Source organism: Manis javanica, chromosome 11 (genome assembly GCF_040802235.1).
Source record: "Manis javanica isolate MJ-LG chromosome 11, MJ_LKY, whole genome shotgun sequence".
NCBI lineage: Eukaryota > Metazoa > Chordata > Mammalia > Pholidota > Manidae > Manis > Manis javanica.
Window position 1 is genome coordinate 67,328,695 of NC_133166.1, and position 21,242 is coordinate 67,349,936.

General features: G+C 39.2%; 1 protein-coding gene across 4 annotated transcripts in view; it reads right to left on the reverse strand.

Moving 5' to 3' along the window:
- MTCH2 (mitochondrial carrier 2) overlaps positions 1-21,242 on the reverse strand; it is a 53,914-nt gene that overhangs the window by 18,106 nt on the left and 14,566 nt on the right. For 2 of the 4 annotated variants that reach the window (XM_037016504.2, XM_037016506.2), the window contains exons 4-10: positions 14,809-14,835; positions 14,673-14,708; positions 14,522-14,584; positions 13,079-13,136; positions 10,174-10,225; positions 9,712-9,771; positions 8,520-8,613 (exon numbers count right to left, since the gene is read on the reverse strand). In XM_037016504.2, the coding sequence (XP_036872399.1) occupies positions 8,520-8,613; positions 9,712-9,771; positions 10,174-10,225; positions 13,079-13,136; positions 14,522-14,584; positions 14,673-14,708; positions 14,809-14,835 (390 nt within the window). The remainder of the gene's footprint in view (positions 1-8,519; positions 8,614-9,711; positions 9,772-10,173; positions 10,226-13,078; positions 13,137-14,521; positions 14,585-14,672; positions 14,709-14,808; positions 14,836-21,242) is intronic. The other 2 variants (XM_037016505.2, XM_017671499.3) reach the window with 1 other exon arrangement.

Here is a 21,242-nt window from a genome sequence, read left to right on the forward strand (position 1 = left end):
TTGAAAGTCCTTCCAGAGTTTGTTTTATTTCTGTATTCTCCTTCCTTAGTTCTTGCATATTTCTCTGCAAGTCCATCAGGATGGTTATGACTTGTTTTCAATTCCTTTTCAGGAAGACTGGTTAAATCTATATCCCCAGTTTCCTTCTCAAGGGAAGATGTAGCAGATGCCGAAGCTGTCTGGGTTAGTCTTGTCTGGATCATATTTTTTTGCCTTTTCATGTTGACAGGTGCTATTGACTGTCAGCTGGAAGGGCCAAACTTTTCACTTGCTACTGGCCTTTCTTTACTGGTACGACTGCGACCCTTAGTGGCTTGTGTTGGGTAATTGCGTGTAGACCGGGTCTTTGTGTCTTGCCCGGCTGATATGGAGGAATCTCCCTTTCTGTGGGCTGAGTCTGCCTTAGGCTGTTTCTCTGCTTTTGCAGCGCCCGGAGGGGTAATGGACCCAGGGGGCTGTTTGGCTGTTTACCTCCATGATGGGTCTCAGAGTTGTTGCCCGGGGGTTAGTGCACCTGGTTTTCCCTGTAGTTTCCAGCCACTGGGTTGTGACCTGTGTTGTATCCATCCAGGTGTTATGTCCCTTTCCCTTTAAGACTTTCAAAAAGCACTCGCTTTTCTTTGTCACAGGGGCATCAGCTTCGGAACCCGCTCAGAGGTCTTGCTGCCCAATTTCCCTAGTTTCCAGCCCTCCACGCATGCACTGTGTCTGCGCTCTGGTGCGGGTTGCTGGGGCTGTGTGTTTAGCAGTCCTGGGTTCCCTCTCCCTCCCACTGGGAGCTGGGGGGAGGTGTGCTCGGGTCCCAACGGGCCGGGGGTTGTATCTTCTCCTTTCACCAGGTGCTGGGCTCTCGCACGTGTGGATGTAGTCTGGCTGTTGGCCTGTGTCTTCTGGTCTCTCTTTTAGGATTAGTTGTATTTGTTGCATTTTCAAAAATTTGTAGGTTTATGGGAGGAGATTCCCACTGTCCAACTCACACCGCCATGTTGGCTCCGCCTCTTCAAGGAACTTCTTTAAATTTTTTATTTATTTATGTATTTATGTATGTATGTATCATTAATCTACAATTACATGACTAACATTGTTTACAAGACTCCCTCCATCATCAAGTCCCTCCAACATACCCCATTATAGTCACTGTCCATCAGTGTAGTAAGATGCTACAGAAACACTACTTGTCTTCCCTGTGTTGTACACCCTCCTTGTGTGACCCCCTACATAATGCCTCCTAATCATAATGCCCCTTTTTTCTCATTATTCCTCCCTTCCCACCCATCCTCGGCAGTTTGGTAACTGTTAGTCCATTTTTGGGTTCTATGAGTGTGCTGCTGTTTTGTTCCTTCAGTTTATTCTTTGTTTTTATACTCCACAGATGAGTGAAATCATTTGATACTTGTCTTTCTCCACTTGGCTAATTTCACTGAGCATAATACCCTCTAGCTCCATCCATGTTGTTGCAAATGGCAGTATTTGTTTCCTTCTTATGGCTGAATAATATCCCATTGTGTATATGTACCACATCTTCTTTATCCATTCATCTCTGATGGACACTTATGTTGCTTCCATTTCTTCACTATTGTAAATAGTGCTGCAATAAACATAGGGGTGCATATGTCTTCTTCAAACTGGGCTGCTGTATTCTTAGGGTAAATTCCTAGAAGTGGAATTCCTGGGTCAAATGGTATTTCTATTTTGAGTTTTTTTTTGAGGAACCTCCATGCTGTTTTTCACAATGGTTGAACCAATTTACATTCCAACCAGCAGTGTAGGAGGGTTCCCCTTTCTCCACAACCTTGCCACCATTTGTTGTTGTTTGTCTTTTGGATGGTGGCCATCCTTACTGGTGCGTGGTGAAATCTCATTGTGGTTTTAATTTGCATTTCTCTGATGACAAGTGATGTGGAGCATCTTTTCATGTGTCTGTTGCCCATCTGAATTTCTTCTTTGGAGAAGTGTCTGTTCAGATCCTCTTCCCATTTAAAAATTGGATTATTTGCTTTTTGTCTGTTCAGGCATGTGTGCTCTTTATATATTTTGGATGTCAACCCTTTATTGGATAAGTCACTTATGAATATACTCTCCCGTACTGTAGGATGCCTTTTTGTTCTGTTGTTGGTGTTCTTTGCTGTACAGAAGGTTTTCAGGTTGATATAGTCCCACTTGTTCATTTTTGCTTTTGTTTCCCTTGCCTGGGGAGATAGGTTCATGAAGAAGTTGCTCATGTTTACGTTGAAGAAATTTTTGCCTATGTCTTTTTCTAAGAGTTTTATGGTTTCATTACTTACATTCAGGTCTTTGACCCATTTCAAGTTTACTTTTGTGTATGGGGTTAGACAATGATCCAGTTTCATTCTCTCACATGTAGCTGTCCAGTTTTGCCAACACCAGCTATTGAAGAGGCTGTCATTTCCCTGTTGTATGTCCATGGCTCCTTTAGCATATGTTAATTGACCATATATGTTTGGGTTAGTATCTGGACTCTCTATTCTGCTCCACTGGTCTGTGGGCCTGTTCTTCTGCCAGTACCAAATTGTTTTGATTATTCTGGCATTGTAGTAGAGCTTGAAGTTGGGAAGTGAGCTCCCCCCTGCTTTATTCTTCCTTCTCAGGATTGCTTTGGCTATTCGGGGTCTTTTGCGGTTCCATATGAATTTTAAAACTATTTGTTCCAGTTTGTTGAAGAATGCTGTTGGTTTTTTTTTTTTTTTTGAGAGGGCATCTCTCATATTTATTGATCAAATGGTTGTGAACAACAATAAAAATCTGTATAGGGGAGTCAATGCTCAATGCACAATCATTAGTCCACCTCAAACCTAATTCTTCCCAGTCTCCAATCTTCTGAAGCATAACAAACAAGTTCTTACATGGTGAACAAATTCTTACATAGTGAGTAAGTTCTTACATGGTGAACAGTACAAGGGCAGTCATCACAGAAACTTTTTGTTTTGATCACGCGTTATGAACTATAAACTATCAGGTCAAATATGAATATTCATTTGATTTTTATACTTGATTTATATGTGGATCCCACATTTCTCCCTTTATTATAATTATAACTTTTATTTTTAATAAAATGCTGAAGTGGTAGGTAGATGCAAGATAAAGGTAGAAAACATAGTTTAGTGTTGTAAGAGAGCAATTGTAGATGATCAGGTGTGTGCCTGTAGACTATGTGTTAATCTGAGCTAGACAAGGGCAATAAAACATCCACGGATGCAGAAGATTCCTCTCAAAACAGGGGGGGTGAGGTTCTAAGCTTCACCTCTGTTGATCTCCAATTTCTCACCTAATGGCCCCCCTGCGACTGTGCCTGTCTTAGGTTGTTCCTCCCTTGAGGGATATTACCCGTCTCTGGCTAACCAGTCATCTTCCGGGGCGATACAGGGAGATGTAAATTTGGTAAGTGAGAGAGAAGCCATATTGTTTGAAAAGGTTAGCTTTTTACTTCTTTGCAGATTTATGCCCTGTGGCTTCTATGCACAGCATTTGTCTTGAGGTATCTTTTGCTGTTGGTATTTTGATAGGGATTGCATTGAATCTGTAGATTGCTTTAGGCAAGATGGCCATTTTGACAATATTAATTCTTCCTAGCCAGGAACATGGGATGAGTTTCCATTTCCTAGTGTCCTCTGTAATTTCTCTTAAGAGTGTCTTGTAGTTTTCAGGGTATAGGTCTTTCACTTCCTTGGTTAGGTTTATTCCTAGGTATTTTATTCTTTTTGATGGAATTGTGAATGGAATTGTTTTCCTGATTTCTTTCTGCTAGTTCATCATTAGTGTATTGGAAAGCAACAGATTTCTGTAAATTAATTTTGTGTCCTGCAAGTTTGCTGAATTCAGATACTAGTTCTAGTAGTTTTGGAGTGGATTCTTTGGTGTTTTTTTATGTACAATGTCACGTCATCTGCAAACACGGACAGTTTGACTTCTTTACCAATCTGGATGCCTTGTATTTCTTTGTTTTGTGTGATTGCCATGGCTAGGACCTTCAGTACTATGTTGAATAACAGTGGGGAGAGTGGGCATCCCTGTCTTGTTCCCAGTCTTAGATGAAAAGCTTTCATCTTCTCGCTGTTAAGGATGATGCTGGCTCTGGGTTTGTCATATATGGCCTTTATTATGTTGAGGTACTTGCCCTCTACACCTGTTTTGTTGAGTTTTTATCATGACTGGGTTTTGAATTTTGTAAATTCTTTTTCAGCATCTATGGAGATGAACCATGTTTTTGTACTTCTTTTTGTTGATGTGGTGGACGATGTTGATGGATTTTTGAAAGTTGTACCATCCTTGCCTGCCTGAGATGTCTCCCACTTGATCATGGTGTATGATCCTCTTGATGTATTTTTGAATTCGGTTTGCCAATATTTTGGTGAGTATTTTTGCATCTATGTTCATCAAGGATATTGGTCTGTAATTTTCTTTTTTTGTGGTGTCTTTGCCTCGTTTTGGCATTAGAGTGATGCTGGCTTCACAGAATGAGTTTGGAAGTTTTCCCTCCTCTTCAATTTTTTGGAAAACTTTAAGGAGAATGGGTATTATATCTTCTGCATATGTTTGATAAAATACGGCAGTGAATCCATCTGGCCTGGACATTTTGCTCTTGGGTAGTTTCTTGATTCCTGATTCAATTTCACTGCTGGTAATTGGTCTGTTTAGGTTATTATCTGTTTCTTCCTGGGTCAGCCTTGGAAGATTGTAATTTTCTAGTAAGTTGTCCATTTCTTCTTGGTTATCCAGTTTGCTAACATATAGATTTTCATTGTATTCTCTAATAATAATTCTTTGTATTTCTGTGGGGTCAGTCGTGATTTTTGTTTCCTCATTTCTGATTCTGTTTATATGTGTAGATTTTCTTTTTCTCTTAATAAGTCTGGCTACGGTTTTATCTAGTTCGTTTATTTTCTCAAAGAACCAGCTCTTGGTTTCATTGATTTTTTCTATTGTTTTATTTTTCTCAATTTTATTTACTTCCTCTCTGATCTTTATTATGTCCTTCCTTCTGCTGACTTTGGGCCTCATTTGTTCTTTTTCCAGTTTCAATAATTGTGACTTCAGACTGTTCTTTTGGGATTGTTCTTCCTTCTTTAAATACACCTGGACTGCTATATATTTTCCTCTTAGCACTGCCTTGGCTGTGTCGCAAAGAAGTTGGGGCTTCGTGCTGTTGTTTTCATTTGTCTCCATGTATTGCTTCATCTCTGTTTTAATTTGGTCATTGGTCCATTGACTATTTAGGAGCATGTTTTTAAGCCTCCATGTGTTTGTAAGCCTTTTTGTTTTCTTTGTACAATTTATTTCTAGTTTTATACCTTTGTGATCTGAGAAGTTGGTTGATAGACTTTCAATTGTTTTGAATTTACTGAGGCTCTTTTTGTGGCCTAGTATGTGGTCTATTCTGGAGAATGTTCCATGTGCACTTGAGAAGAATGTGTACCCTGCTGCTTTTGGGTGTAGAGTTCTGTAGATGTCTGTTAGGTCCATCTGTTCTTGTATGTTGTTCAGTGCCACTGTGTCCTTACTTATTTTCTGTCTGGTTGATCTGTCCATTTGGAATGAGTGGTTTTTTTGAAGTCTCCTAATATGAATGCATTGCATTCTATTTCCTCCTTTAATTCTGTTAGTATTTAACATATGTTGGTGCTTCTGTGTTGGGTGCATAGATATTTATAATGGTTATATCCTCTTATTGGACTGTCTACTTTATCATTATGTAATGTCCTTTTAATGTCATTACTTTCTTTGTTTTGAAGTCTATTTTGTCTGATACAAGGACTGGAACACCTGCTTTTTTCTCACTATTGTTTGAATGAAATATGTTTTTCCATTCCTTCACTTTTAGCCTGTGTATGTTTTTGGGTTTGAGGTGAGTCTCCTGTTAGCAGCGTATAGACGGGTCTTGCTTTTTTCTCCATTCTATTCCTGTGTGTCTTTTGGTTGGTGCATTTAGTCCATTTACATTTAGGGTGATTATCAAAAGATATGTACTTACTGCCAGTGTAGGCTTTGGATTTGTGGTTACCAAAGCTTTCAAGGGTAGCTTCTTTACTATCTAACCGTCTAACTTAACTCTGTTATTAAGCTATTATAAACACAGTCTGATGATTCTTTATTTCTCTCCTTTCTTATTCTTCCTCCATCATTCTTTATATGTTTGGTGTTTTATTCTGTTCTCTTTTGTGTTTCCTTTTACTGCTTTTGTGAATACTTGATTTTATTTTTTGCCTTTTGTTAGTATTTGGTTGGTCTGCTTTCTTTGCTGTGTTTTTTTTTCTCTGGTGACATCTATTTAGCCATAGGAGTGCTTCCTTCTAGAGCAGTCCCTTTAAAGTATCCTGTAAAGGTGGTTTGTGTGAGGCAAATTCCTTCAACTTTTCCTTGTATGGGAAGTGTTTAATCCTTCCTTCAAATGTAAATGATAATCGTGCTAGATACAGTATTCTTGGTTTAAGGCTCTTCTGTTTCATTGAGTTAAATATATCATGCCATTCTCTTGTGGCCTGTGAGGTTTCTGTTGAGAAGTCTGATGATAACCTGATGGGTTTTCCTATTAGGAGATCTTTTTTCTCTCTCTGGCAGCCTTTCATACTCTGTTCTTGTCCTTGATCTTTGCCATTTTAATTATTATGTGTCTTGGTGTTGTCCTCCTTGGGTCCCTTCTGTTGGGAGATCTGTGGGCTTCCAAGGTCTGAGAGACTATTTCATTTCCCAGCTTGGGGAAGTTTTCAGCAATTACTTCTTCAAAGGCACTTTCTATCCCTTTTTCTCTCTCTTCTTCTGGTACCCATATTGTGCAAATATTGTTCTGTTTGGATTGGTCACACAGTTCTCTTAATATTCTTTCATTATTAGAGATCCTTTTATCTCTCTCCCTCAGTTTCTCTGTATTCCTGTTCTCTGATTTCTATTCCATTAACTCTCTTGCAACTCATCCAGTCTGCTCTTAAGTCCTTTTATGGATTGTTTCATTTCCTTTCTCTCTCTCTGGACTTCATCCATTAGCTCTTGCATATATCTCTGCAGGTCCATCAGCATGGTTACGACTTTTATTTTGAATTATTTTTCAGGAAGACTGGTTATATCTATTTCTCCAGGCCCTCTCTGTGGGGTTGTCTGAGTGATTTTTGACTGGACCAGATTCTTCTGCCTTTTCATGGTGAAAGAAGTGGTCACAGGCAGGTGGCATGTGTGTCAGCTGGGAGAACAAAGTCCTTTCCTCCTTGCTGGTTGCCTTGCCTTTGTCTGCTGCCTGTGCTGATTACCTGCACACCAGGAGCAGTCTCTGGGATAATCCCGAGAGCTGCTGTGGGCGGGGCCGCACTCAGGCTATCCTAGAGCACTGAGGGGGTTCACCGGCGGGTTGGGTGTGTTCTCCTGTGAGAATGGCATCCCTTTGTGCCTCCGGACCTTGCTCTGGCTTCTGCTGTCTGTGTTGGTTACCCGCACACTGGGAGCAGTCACTGGGACAATCTTCTGAGCTGCCGTGGGTGAGGTGGCCCTCAGGCTAGCCTAGAGCCCTACAGGGGGTGGCAGAGGCGTAAGGGTGTGTTCTCCTGTGAGAACAGCACCCCTTCTTGCCTTCTGGACCTTGCTGTGGCTTCCACTACCTGTGCTGGGTAACTATGTGCCGGCGGCAGCCTCTGAGTCTGTGCCGGTTAGCTGTGCACTGGGAGGAGACTATGGGTGGTTGCTCTGGGCAGGGCTGTTCGCCAGCTGTAGGCCAGCTGGCTTGCTTGCAGCACCAGCCAGGGATAATGAATGGCAGGCTGCTTATCACTGTGAGGGGCTTTGGGGCAGAGTTACCCCCCAGGGGGTTGGTGCTCTTGAAGTTCCTTAGGATTCCCAGACTGTTGGGCTGAGTGTGCTGGGACAATTTTGTCTAGCTGTTAAGCCCTTGTCCCTTTAAGACTTTTAAAAAGCACCTGCTTCTTTTTTGCCTCAGGGTAGCTGGCTGTGGGTACCTGCTCGCAGTCTCCATCTCAGATTTTACTTTTCCGTTTCTCTAATATCCAATACACCATGCAATGTGTGGCTGTGCTCCCAGTGCAGATTACTAGGGCTGGTTATTTAGCAGTCCTGTGCTTCTACTCCCTCCCAACTCTGATTTTTTTCTTCCCGCCGGTGAGCTCCTGCCACATATTGGTTTTGTATCTTACTCTTTTCGTGAGATGCTGAGACCTTGCAGATGTAAATGTGGCCTGGTTGTTGTACTGTATCTTCTGGTCTCTCTTTTAAGAATAGTTGTATTTGTTCTATTTTCAAAAACATATATGGTTTTGGGAGGAGATTTCCACCGCCCTACTCACACCACCATCTTGAGCCCCTCTGCTAGGAACTTTCTAGGTGCATTTCTCTATGATAAACAGTATAGGTCACCCTACTTGCCTTTGAGAACATGACTGATAATGTTTAGGTATAAAATGAGTTTGGCACATAATTAACTGCTGTCTTTCTGTAAAGCTAACCTCATAGCCAAGTGAATACTGTAAAGACAGTACCAATATATCAAGGTCATGACCTACCCCACTGTCCAGTGCATAGGTATTGACGAGGTAGGCCAGTGAATTACAGAGCCACAGAGAAATGATGTCACCTAGGAGGCGAGGAATAAGACCCCTACATGAAGAAATAATGAAAGTAAGAACCAAGAAACATGATCAGTAAAAAGATAATCTTCCTCTCAAAAAAGTGGAGATTTCAAAAAAATTGTAGAGAACTATAAAGACATAAAATCGACAGCATCCAGCCCCCCTAACTAGCTCATTTTAGTTAATATGATTGTATTTCAGGCTAACCTCTAAGGAGTTTCATTCCCATTTTCAAAATAGAAGTTATACCCTCTTGAGCTGTGGACAATGGCTCACATTATTATTAGTATCTATAAGCAGGGAGGACAATAATTTGCCTACTTCCAAGAAGAGACTTAGATACGGTTTTTTCTAAACTAGTTGATAATTAAATTTGGCAGGGCAAAAGATGAGAAAAATTACAAAATGAGAATGGCCCAAATAATATAGGCAAGAGACACCAAAAAATATGCTTCCAGGGTCTAGGTGAGGCAGCATGGAGTAGTGATCACCCCACATACAAACTGAATTTCAGGCCTCAAAGGCCACTTCCATCACTTTTCAGCTATGTGTTGGGCAACAAATGAACTTCCCAGAGCATCCATTTTTTCATTTTTTAAATGACAATAGTAATAGCTGTCCTGCCTATCTTCCAGAGTATTTCTGGTACTCAAATAAAATCAAATATGTAGAAACACTGAAAATTAAAAAGGACCAGTTTTTGTTATTAACAGAAGAATGAGGGTAGGAGTCCAAGTTCTTCCAAAGTAAATTCAAGGGGACTGATATCAGCCTTGCAAAAACATTCTCTCAGGATAAGGAAGATATATGTTAGATGACTTTGCCATTTTTAAGAAATTAATTTTCCTCATTTTACCAACAGTACATAGTTGGGAATTTCCTATAAGGGCAGAATCTTGGAATTAATTTATTAGTTGAGAAAACAAAACCCTGGTTTCAATTGTCTTAGATGTGCAGAAGCAAAAGACTGGAATTTTACAATGGAACTTAAGTCAGAGGGCTTAAATTGAGCTTAACATGAAGTAAACCCACAGTACATTTTCCTAGGGATTAAACAATCATCTCATCTTCATTAAAGCTTTCCACTTACACAAAAATTGCACACACAAATCAACAATCTACTCACGCAAAAAATCCTAGGATGCCCTCTTCCTGATAGATGGTTACTATGGAGTCAAAAAGCCCACTAGGTACAGAGGAAGGAAAGGTAAAATATTATTTTACAGCTATTAAAATAAATGTTCAATTATTACTTTTGACAAGGTCAAACTTATATCCCTTTTCTACCACCCTCACTTTGCAAAGACAGTTCAATTTGGAGATAAAAGTGGTAATATTACTACCTAAGTAAGGGTGGAGTCACACGGAGTTGGAGAATTTTGGCTTCATTCTGCAACTAACTTTGACATCTTGGGTAGGCTACTAAACCTGCCTGGGTCATCATTTTCTATTTTACTAGGTTTTACACAAATCAAATGATGGAAAATGTATCAATTTGTTCTGTAAAGTCTAAGCCATTATAAAACTGTAAAGTACATACTTTGGCTTTGACAGATCTTCATGAATGCTTGAAAATAAAAACACTTACCAGTACTTGGATTCCCTACCAATGAATTGCACCATAGATCTCAGAGTGATCACTGCAGAAAACATAGAAAAGATTTTTAACCACCAAAAAAGAAAATTACAGACCAATATCCTTGATGAACATAGATACAAAAATACTCAACAAAATATTAGCCAACCAAATTCAAAAATACATCAAGAGGATAATACACCATGATCAAGTGGGATTCATCTCAGGGGTGCAAGGATGGTACAACATTAAAAAATCCATTAACATCATCAACCACATAAACAAAAAGGACAAAAACTACATGGCTCATCTCCATAGAAGCTGAAAAAGCATTTGACAAAATTCAACAACAATTCATGATAAAAACTCAAAAAATGGGTATAGAGGGCATGTATCTCAACATAATAAAGGCCATATATGACAAACCCACAGCCAACATCATACTTAACAGCAAGAAGCTGAAAGCTTTTTACCTAAGATTGGGAACAAGACAGGGATGTCCACTCTCCCCAGTGTTATTCAACATAGTACTGGAAGTCCTAGCCATGGAAACACACGAAACAAAGAAATACAAAGCATCCAGATTGGTAAAGAAGAAGTCAAACTGTCCGTGTTTGCAGATGACATGATATTGTACATAAAAAACCCTGAAGACTCCACTCCAAAACTACCAGAATTAATATCTGAATTCAGCAAAGCTGCAGGACACAAAATTAATATACAGAAATCTGTTGCTTTCCTATACACTAATGATGAACTAGCAGAAAGAGAAATCAGGAAAACAATTCACAACTGCATCAAAAAGAATAAAATACCTAGGAATAAACCTAATCAAGGAAGTGAAAGACCTATACCTTGAAAACTACAAGACACTCTTAAGAGAAATTAAAGAGGACAGTAGCAAATGGAATCTCATCCCATGCTCCTGGCTAGGAAGAATTAATATTGTCAAAATGGCCACTTGCCTAAAGCAATCTACAAATTCAATGCAATTCCTATCAAAATACCAACCGCATTCTTCAACAAACTGGAACAAATAGTTTTAAAATTCATATGGAACCACAAAAGACCCCGAATAGCCAAAGCAATCCTGAGAAGGAAGAATAAAGCAAGGGGAGAGTTCACTTCCCAACTTCAAGCTCTACTACAAAGCCACAGTAATCAAGACAATTTGGTACTGGCACAAGAACAGACCCACAGACCAGTGGAACAGAATAGAGAGTCCAGATATTAACCCAAAAATATACGGTCAATTAATATATGATAAAGGAGCCATGGACATACAACAGGGAAACGACAGCCTCTTCAACAGCTGGTGTTGGCAAAACTGGACACCTATATGTGAGAGAATGAAACTGAATTGTTGTCTAACCCCATATACAAAGGTAAATTTGAAATGGATCAAAGACCTGAATGTAAGTAATGAAACCATAAAACTCAGAAAAAAAAATAGGCAAAAATCTCTTCAACATAAACATGAGCAACTTCTTCATGAACCTATCTCCCCAGGCAAGGGAAACAAAAGCAAAAATGAACAAGTGGGACTGACTATATCAAGCTGAAAACCTTCTGTACAGCAAAGGACACCAACAACAGAACAAAAAGGCATCCTACAGTACGGGAGAGTATATTCATAAATGACTTATCCAATAAAGGGTTGACATCCAAAATATATAAGGAGCTCATGTGCGTGAACAAACAAAAAGCAAATAATCCAATTTTTAAACGGGCAGAGGATCTGAACAGACACTTCTCCAAAGAAGATATTCAGATGGCCAACAGACACATGAAAAGATGCTCCACATTGCTTGTCATCAGAGAAATGCAAATTAAAACCACAATGAGATTTCACCACACACCAGTAAGGGTGGCCACCATCCAAAAGACAAACAACAGCAAATCTTGGCGAGGTTGTGGAGAAAGGGGAACCCTCCTACACTGCTGGTGGGAATGTAAATTGGTTCAACCATTGTGAAAAACAGCATGGAAGTTCCTCAAAAAACTCAAAATAGAAATACCATTTGACCCAGGAATTCCAACCCTAGGAATTTACCCTAAGAATGCAGCAGCCAGTTTGAAAAAGACATATGCACCCCTATGTTTATTGCAGCACTATTTACAATAGTGAAGAAATGGAAGCAACATAAGTGTCCATCAGTAGATGAATGGATAAAGAAGACGTGGTACATATACACAATGGGATATTATTCAGCCATAAGAAGGAAACAAATACTGCTATTTGCAACAACATGGATGGAGCTAGAGGGTATTATGCTCAGTGAAATTAGCCAAGTAGAGAAAGACAAGTATCAAATGATTTCACTCATCTATGGAGTATAAAAACAAAGAATAAACTGAAGGAACAAAACAGCAGCAGACTCGCAGAACCTAAGAATGGACTAACAGTGTAACAGTGACAAAGGGAAAGGGACTGGGGAGGATGGGTGGGAAGGGAGGGATAAGGGGGGGAAAAAAAAGGGCCATTACTATTAGCAGACATAATGTGGGAGGGCTGTACAACACAGAGAAGACAAGTAGTGATTCTATAGCATCTTACTACGCTGATGGACAGTGACGGTAATGGGGTATGTGGGGCAAACTTGGTGATGGGGGGAGCCTAGTAAACATAATGCTCCTCATGTAATTGTAGATTAATGACACCAAATAAACAAACAAATAAATAAATAAATGATTAAAAAAACTATGTTGAGATAAATTTTGATAGCTCTAAAACAATTTTTTTCCCCACCTTTTTCTATCTGGATAAAGTGGATAAAAGCCAAAACAAGAAGCAAACAAAAACATACAGGTAAAGCACTTCAGTGAACTCCCATGTCAATGTTTCCAAGCAGTCAGGAGAGTTCATGTTGTAAAAGAAAGTTAAAAAATCAGACTTCAGTTATCAACTCAAACATACCGTGGAAGGGATGTGTGATGAGGGCAGCAGCAGAACGAGCCATCATCTCTTGAGTTGTCTAGAAACAATCAATACACACTTTTGAAATCTAAATATGTAATACTCAAATTCCTATGAGAAGTAAAGTGGGTGGATACTGTAGAATAAAAAAGTAATTGACACAGCACTCCTGCACTGATTTTAGGGAATAGCTTGAATGGGATACAATATAACACTGTCACTCTATCTACCTTTGACTCAAGGATTTCAATGTTCTGCTAGAGACACTGCTCTAAAATTCTCTGCAGAGCAGATTTGTTATCTTGTCAGTTTTACTGATTAAAAAAAAGGAAAGAAATAGGAAGGGTCACAGGCAAACAGTTATTGAGTTGGAATAAAACTATGGAGTCTATATTTAGATTACCAAATCGCTCTCTCATTGTGGGTGATTTTGGAGACTCTGATACCTACACTAGACAAATGTCAGGCTCTATTTAATCTCAAGGAGAACAGAACAACTTTTATTTGATTTTCAACCACAATCCTGTAACTGTGCAGTATTTCAGAGCTGCTGTATTTATCCTAGTTTGTTTTTCTTTCGATGTCTATGTAAAGAGGTAGAAAATTAAACTATGATACTTAGAGGCAGGCTATAAAGATAGGTCTGTCATTTATTTTTGTATCTAAACATTATCTTCAGTCACTTAGTTAAGACAACATCCCTTGCCCCCACTCCAAAGGTAGTTCTGAGAAGACCCTGTGGGATGGGATGCGTTAACTAAAGTTAAGAAAATAAAAGATGCATATTAATATATGCATCTCTTCTTTTAAATAAACTCATTGCATGAAAATTTACAGGAAACAAAGCTGATTCATCTGGTATCTAGATATGTAGCAAGGTTTGTTTGGGAATGTATATTTTAGAAGGCAGCATTTACTGGAAAATTATGACCTCACTAAAGATAATTCGACAATGTAAAGTTTGAGAAATAAAAGAGTAGTTCTGAAAGCCAAAATTTTAAGTCAGGCATGAAACAAACTCCAAAGGCAGAAGATGGGAGTGGGAAATGAATGATGAGGTGGATCCCAAACACAGAATACTGCTGTGGAAGCACTGCTGGGCATACAATATCCAAAAAAACAGAGGGCCTGGCCACTATTTTAACACTTTTGTGCCAGAGGCTTTCTACTCTATTAGAAGACTTTCAAGAGAAACCTCTTCAATTTTAAAGATGAAACAAGTGGGCAAAATTAGTTTCCTTAAAATGCATCTATTTCAAACAACAAGCAATGCTCTTTCTCTTTTTTTATGTTATGTATGTAGCAGAGCCCAGATTAAATAGAGATTTAATTTCATTTGGAATAAGATACTGAACATATAGGCCTGATGATCCTGATTCCACAACTGCTGCTTATATACACTCTGATTTAGGAAAACAGCACAGCACATAATTCATCTCTTACCTCCTTGATAACGCGGTCAAAGGAAGATGAGGCTTCTTTCTGTACAATTCCAGGTCCTAACTCCTAGAAAATTAATGAAAGAAGACAAATATCTTCATGGTTTTAAACAGAACTGTTCAAACTGGTGGCCACCCTGTATGCCAACACTCACGGAGATGAAAGGGAAACTGACTGCTTGTCCCTTCTCCTAAAAAGGACCAAAGAGCAATAGTAACTTGCAAGGAAATGGGCCCATTTATATGATGTGCACAAACTTACATGATGCATACAAATTGACCCCAACATACCTCAACCTTGTCACACTCCTGGTAATGCTACAAAGGAAGAGAACAGAAAAAAATGGATGATTAGGGTTATCATAGTGTCAGTAAGACAGGACATAAAATGAAAACTCTATTGGTAGAACATAAAATAAGGTAGTTGATTTTTCTCTCCACTGCATATGTACAATTAACTCTATTTCTAATTAATCAACTGGAAATAAGTGTCTATAAGATGATCTTGTTGCAAAGTTTAACATATCAGTGAGCTGAACGAATAAAAAGCTCATGAAACCTTATCTAAAAGAAAAAGGAAATAAAACAAAATTCCAAAGACATCATGTACTAAACATACACATTTAACAGAAAATAAATTGGTAAAAACACAGCCCAGGACTAAGGCTATGGAAGAAGCCTCATGACTTTTTCATAGAAGAAATAGGACTAATACCAAACAATCTAATACAAGAATGGACAACACTGATGGACAGTGACTGCAATGGGGCATGGGTGGTGAGACTTGATAATAAGGGTGAATGCAGTAACCACATTGTTTTCTTTGTGAAACCTTCATAAGAGTGTATATCAATGATACCTTAAAAAAAAAAAAAAAGACCAGACAGAGGACCTGAACATTTTTCTAAAGAAGACATACAAACGGCCAAGAGGCATATGAAAAGATGTTCAATATCACTAATTATTAGGGAAATGCAAATCAAAACCACAATGAGATACCACCTCACACTGGCTATCATCAAAATGGTAAGAAATAACAAGTGGAGAAAAGGGAAGCCTTGTACACTGTTGGTTAGAATGTAAATTGGTGCACCCAATATGGAAAACAGTATGGAGTATAGAGATTCCTCAAAAAGCTAAACAGCACTACAATATGAACCAGCTATTCCACTTCTGCGTATTTGAAACTTGAAAAGATATACGCACCCTGATGTTCATGGCAATAAATAGCTAAGATATGGAAAAACCTAACAGTCCATTAATAGATGGATGAATAAATGTGTGATATACATACACACAATGGAATATTACTCAGCCAATAAAAAGGATGAAATCTTGACATGTGCGACAACATGGACAGCCTTGAGATTATTATGTTAAGTGAAATAAGTCAGAAGGATAAGGACAAAAATGGTATCATTTCACTTGTACGTGGAATCTAAAAAGCAGAAACAACCCCTAAACAAGAAAACAAAACAAAACAAACTCAGACACAAAGAACAGATTGTGGTTACCAGAAGGAAAGGGGTCTAAGGGTGGATGAAATGGACAAAAGGGGTCAAGTATATAGTGATAAATGATAACTAAATTTATGGAGGTTATCACTTTTGAATACAGATGTTGAAATACATTGAATGCCTGAAACTTATATATTGTTATATATCAATTTTACCACCCCCAAGGAAAAGAAGGACGAACACCAAATTAGGGCAATTCCAAATTAGGTAAAGACTCTTTTCTTCACTATACAAAAGAAGAGAGAATTGGTACTAAGTCCGAATAGCTAAAATCACTTCACTTTTCCTTTTATATCTCACTGTTTCTAAAATAAGCAAGAGAGATTTTTTTTCTCTTCTAAAGGACATAAATACCACCATGGCTCAGACTACATTGGAAGAGGAAATAGTATTTGTGGGATATCTCAGAGATAGGAGAGGGACTAGGTGAAATTAAAAAAAAAAATCAGACAATTGAGCACATACTAATAGCAGATTTAAAAAATGGCAATACTTTGTTTTGTAAAAATTAATAATGCTGGAGGCGGAGCCAGGATGGTGGCGAGAGTAGAGCAGTGGAAATCTCCTCCCAAAACCACATATATCTATGAAAATATAACAAAGACAACCCTTCCTAAAATAGAGACCAGACGACACAGGACAACATCCAGACCACATCCACACCGGCGAGAACTCAGCACCTTGCGAAGGGGGTAAGATAGAAGCCCTGGCCGGGCGGAACCCAAACGCCCCCACCAACTCCCGGCAGGTGGAGAGGAGTCAGCAAGGAGAGTGAGGGAGCCCAGGACTGCTGAACACCCAGCCCCAGCATTCTGGACAAGAGCACAGACACAGTGCATGCGTGGTGTGCTAGATACTAGGGAAACAGGGCGGCAGGACCAGTGAGCGGGTGCCCGAGGATGATGCCGGAAAACAAAGAAACGGGAGCACTTTTTTTGGGGGGGGGGAGTGCTTTTTTGAAGCCTTAAAGGGACAGGGGCACCAATACTAGGGAAACAGGGCAGCAAGACTGGTGAGCGGGTGCCTGAGACCGGCGCCTGAGGACAAAGAAAATCGCGCATTTTTCCCTTTCTTTTATTTTTTTATTTTTTATTTTAATTATTTAATTTTTTTTTCTTTTGTTGTTGCTGTTCTTTTGGATTGGAGGGTGCTTTTTGGAAGTCTTAAAGGGGCAGGACAGGACACTTACCCCAGAGGCAGGGAATCTGGGGATCTCTGGGCACTCTAACCCCCTGGGCAGCAGGGAGCACAGAGGCCCCTTAAGGAGATAAATACCCTCCCGGCCACTCCCCCTCCAACGGGGCTCCACCATTTTGGAGGAGGAGCCCAAGCCAAGCCACGCCAACAGCAACAGCGGAGATAAATTCCATAGCAACTGGGCAGGAAGCAGAAGCCCAGTCTGCCCACAGCTGCCAAGCACAAGCCACTAGAGGTCGCTATTCTCCCAGGAGAGGAAGGCCACAAAACAATAAGAAGGAAAGCTCTTCCAGCTGTCACTCGTACCAGCTCTACAAACTATCTCTATCACCATAAAAAGGCAAAACTACAGGCAGACAAAGATCACAGAGACAACACCTGAGAAGGAGACAGACCTAACTAGTCTTCCTGAAAAAGAATTCAAAATAAAAATCATGAACATGCTGACAGAGATGCAGAGGAAAATGCAAGAGCAATGGGATGAGATGCAGAGAAAAATGCAAGAGCAATGGGATGAAGTCCGGAGGGAGATCACAGATGTCAGGAAGGAGATCACAGAAGTGAAACAAACCCTGGAAGGATTTATAAGCAGAATGGATAAGATGCAAGAGGCCATTGAAGGAATAGAAACCAGAGAACAGGAATGTATAGAAGCTGACATAGAGAGAGGTAAAAGGATCTCCAGGAACGAAACAGTACTACTAAGAGAACTATGTGACCAATCCAAAAGGAACAATATCCGTATTATAGGGGTAACAGAAGAAGAAGAGAGAGGAAAAGGGATAGAAAGTGTCTTTGAAGAAATAGTTGCAGAAAACTTCACCAAACTGGGGGAGGAAATAATCGAACAGACCACGGAAATACACAGAACCACCAACAGAAAGGATCCAAGGAGGACAACACCAAGACACATAATAATTAAAATGGCAAGGATCAAGGACAAGGAAAGAGTTTTAAAGGCAGCTAGAGAGAAAAAGGTCACCTATAAAGGAAAACCCATCAGACTAACATCAGACTTCTTGACAGAAACCCTACAGGCCAGAAGACAATGGCATGATATATTTAATGCAATGAAACAGAAGGGCCTTCCACGAAGGATACTGTATCCAGCACGACTATCATTTAAATATGATGGCGGGATTAAACAATTCCCAGACAAGAAAAGCTGAGGGAATTTGCTTCCCACAAACCACCTCTACAGGGCATCTTACAGGGACTGCTCTAGATGGGAGCACTCCTAAAAAGAGCACAGAACAAAACACACAACATATGAAGAATGGAGGAGGAGGAATAAGAAGGGAGAGAAGAAAAGAATCTCCAGACAGTGTATATAACAGCTCAATAAGCAAGCTAAGTTACGCAGTAAGATACTAAAGAAGCTAACCTTGAACCTTTGGTAACCACGAATCTAAAGCCTGCAATGGCAATAAGTACATATCTCTCAATAGTCACCCTAAATGTAAATGGACTGAAAACACCAATCAAAAGACACAGAGTAATAGAAGAGATAAAAAAGCAAGACCATCTATATGCTGCTTACAAGAAACTCACCTCAAACCCAAAGACATGCACAGACTAAAAGTTAAGGGATAGAAAAACATATTTCAGGCAACAGTGAGAAGAAAGCAGGGGTTGCAGTACTAATATCAGACAAAATAGACTTCAAAACAAAGAAAGTAACAAGAGATAAAGAAGGACACTACATAATGATAAAGGGCTCAGTCCAACAAGAGGATATAACCATTCTAAATATATATGCACCCAACACAGGAGCACCAGCATATGTGAAACAAATACTAACAGAACTAAAGAGGGAAATAGACTGCAATGCATTCATTTTAGGAGACTTCAACACACCACTCACCCCAAAGGATAGATCCACGGGGCAGAAAATAAGTAAGGACACACAGGCACTGAACAACACACTAGAACAGATGAACCTAATAGACATCTATAGACCTCTACATCCAAAAGCAACAGGATATACATTCTCCTCAAGTGCACATGGAACATTCTCCAGAATAGACCACATACTAGCTCACAAAAAGAGCCTCAGTAAATTCCAAAAGATTGAAATTCTACCAACCAATTTTTCAGACCACAAAGGTATAAAACTAGAAATGAATTCTACAAAGAAAACAAAAAGGCTCACAAACACATGGAGGCTTCACAACATGCTTCTAAATAATCAATGGATCAATGAACAAATCAAAATAGAGATCAAGGAATATATAGAAACAAATGACAACAACACAAAGCCCCAACTTCTGTGGGATGCAGCGAAAGCAGTCCTAAGAGGAACGTATATAGCGATCCAGGCACACTTGAAGAAGGAAGAACAATCCCAAATGAATAGTCTAACATCACAATTATCGAAATTGGAAAAAGAAGAACAAATGAGGCCTAAAGTCAGCAGAAGGAGGGACATAATAAAGATCAGAGAAGAAATAAACAAAATTGAGAAGACTAAAACAATAGCAATAATCAACGAAACCAAGAGCTGGTTCTTTGAGAAAATAAACAAAATAGATAAGCCTCAAGCCAAACTTATTAAGAGAAAAAGGGAATCACAAATCAACATAATCAGAAATGAGAATGGAAAAATCACGACAGACTCCACAGAAATACAAAGAATTATTAAAGACTATTATGAAAACATATATGCCAACAAGCTGGAAAACCTAGAAGAAATGGACAACTTCCTAGAAAAATACAACCTCCCAAGACTGACCAAGGAAGAAACACAAAAGTTAAACAAACCAATTATGAGCAAAGAAATTGAAACGGTAATCAACGAACTACCCAAGAACAAAACCCCGGGCTGGCCGGATTTACCTCGGAATTTTATCAGACACACAGAGAAGACATAATACCCATTCTCCTTAAAGTGTTCCAAAAAATGGAAGAGGAGGGAATACTCCTAAACTCATTCTATGAAGCCAACATCACCCTACTACCAAAACCAAGCAAAGACCCCACCAAAAAAGAAAATTACAGACCAATATCCCTGATGAATATAGATGCAAAAATACTCAATAAAATATTAGCAAACAGAATTCAACGGTATATCAAAAGGATCATACACCATGACCAAGTGGGATTCATCCCAGGGATGCAAGGATGGTACAACATTTGAAAATCCATCAACATCATCCACCACATCAACAAAAAGAAAGACAAAAACCACATGGTCATCTCCACAGATGCTGAAAAAGCATTTGAAAATATTCAACATCCATTCATGATAAAAACTCTCAGCAAAATGGCTATAGAGGGCAAGTACCTCAACATAATAAAGGCCATGTATTATAAAACCACAGCCAAGGTTATACTGAACAGCGAGGAGCTGAAAGCATTTCCTCTGAGATCGGGAACTAGACAGGGATGCGCACTCTCCCCACTGATATTTAACATAGAACTGGAGGTCCTAGCCATGGCAATCAGACAAAACAAAGAAATACAAGGAATCCAGATTGGTAAAGAAGAAGTTAAACTGTCACTATTTGCAGATGATATGATATTGTACATAAAAAACCCTAATGACTCCACTCCAAAACTACTAGAACTGATATCAGAATACAGCAAAGTTGCAGGATACAAAATTAACACACAGAAATCTGTGGCTTTCCTATACACTAACAATGAACCAATAGAGAGAGAAATCAGGAAAACAATTCCATTCACAATTGCATCAAAAAGAATAAAATACCTAGGAATAAACCTAACCAAAGAAGTGAAAGACCTATACCCTGAAAACTACAAGTCACTCTTAAGAGAAATTAAAGGGGACAATAACAAAAGGAAACTCATCCCATGCTCATGGCTAGGAAGAATTAATATCGTCAAAATGGCCATCCTGCCCAAAGCAATATACAGATTTGATGCAATCCCTCTCAAATTACCAGCAACATTCTTCAATGAACTGGAACAAATAATTGAAAAATTCATATGGAAACACCAAAGACCCCGAATAGCCAAAGCAATCCTGAAAAAGAAGAATAAAGTAGGGGG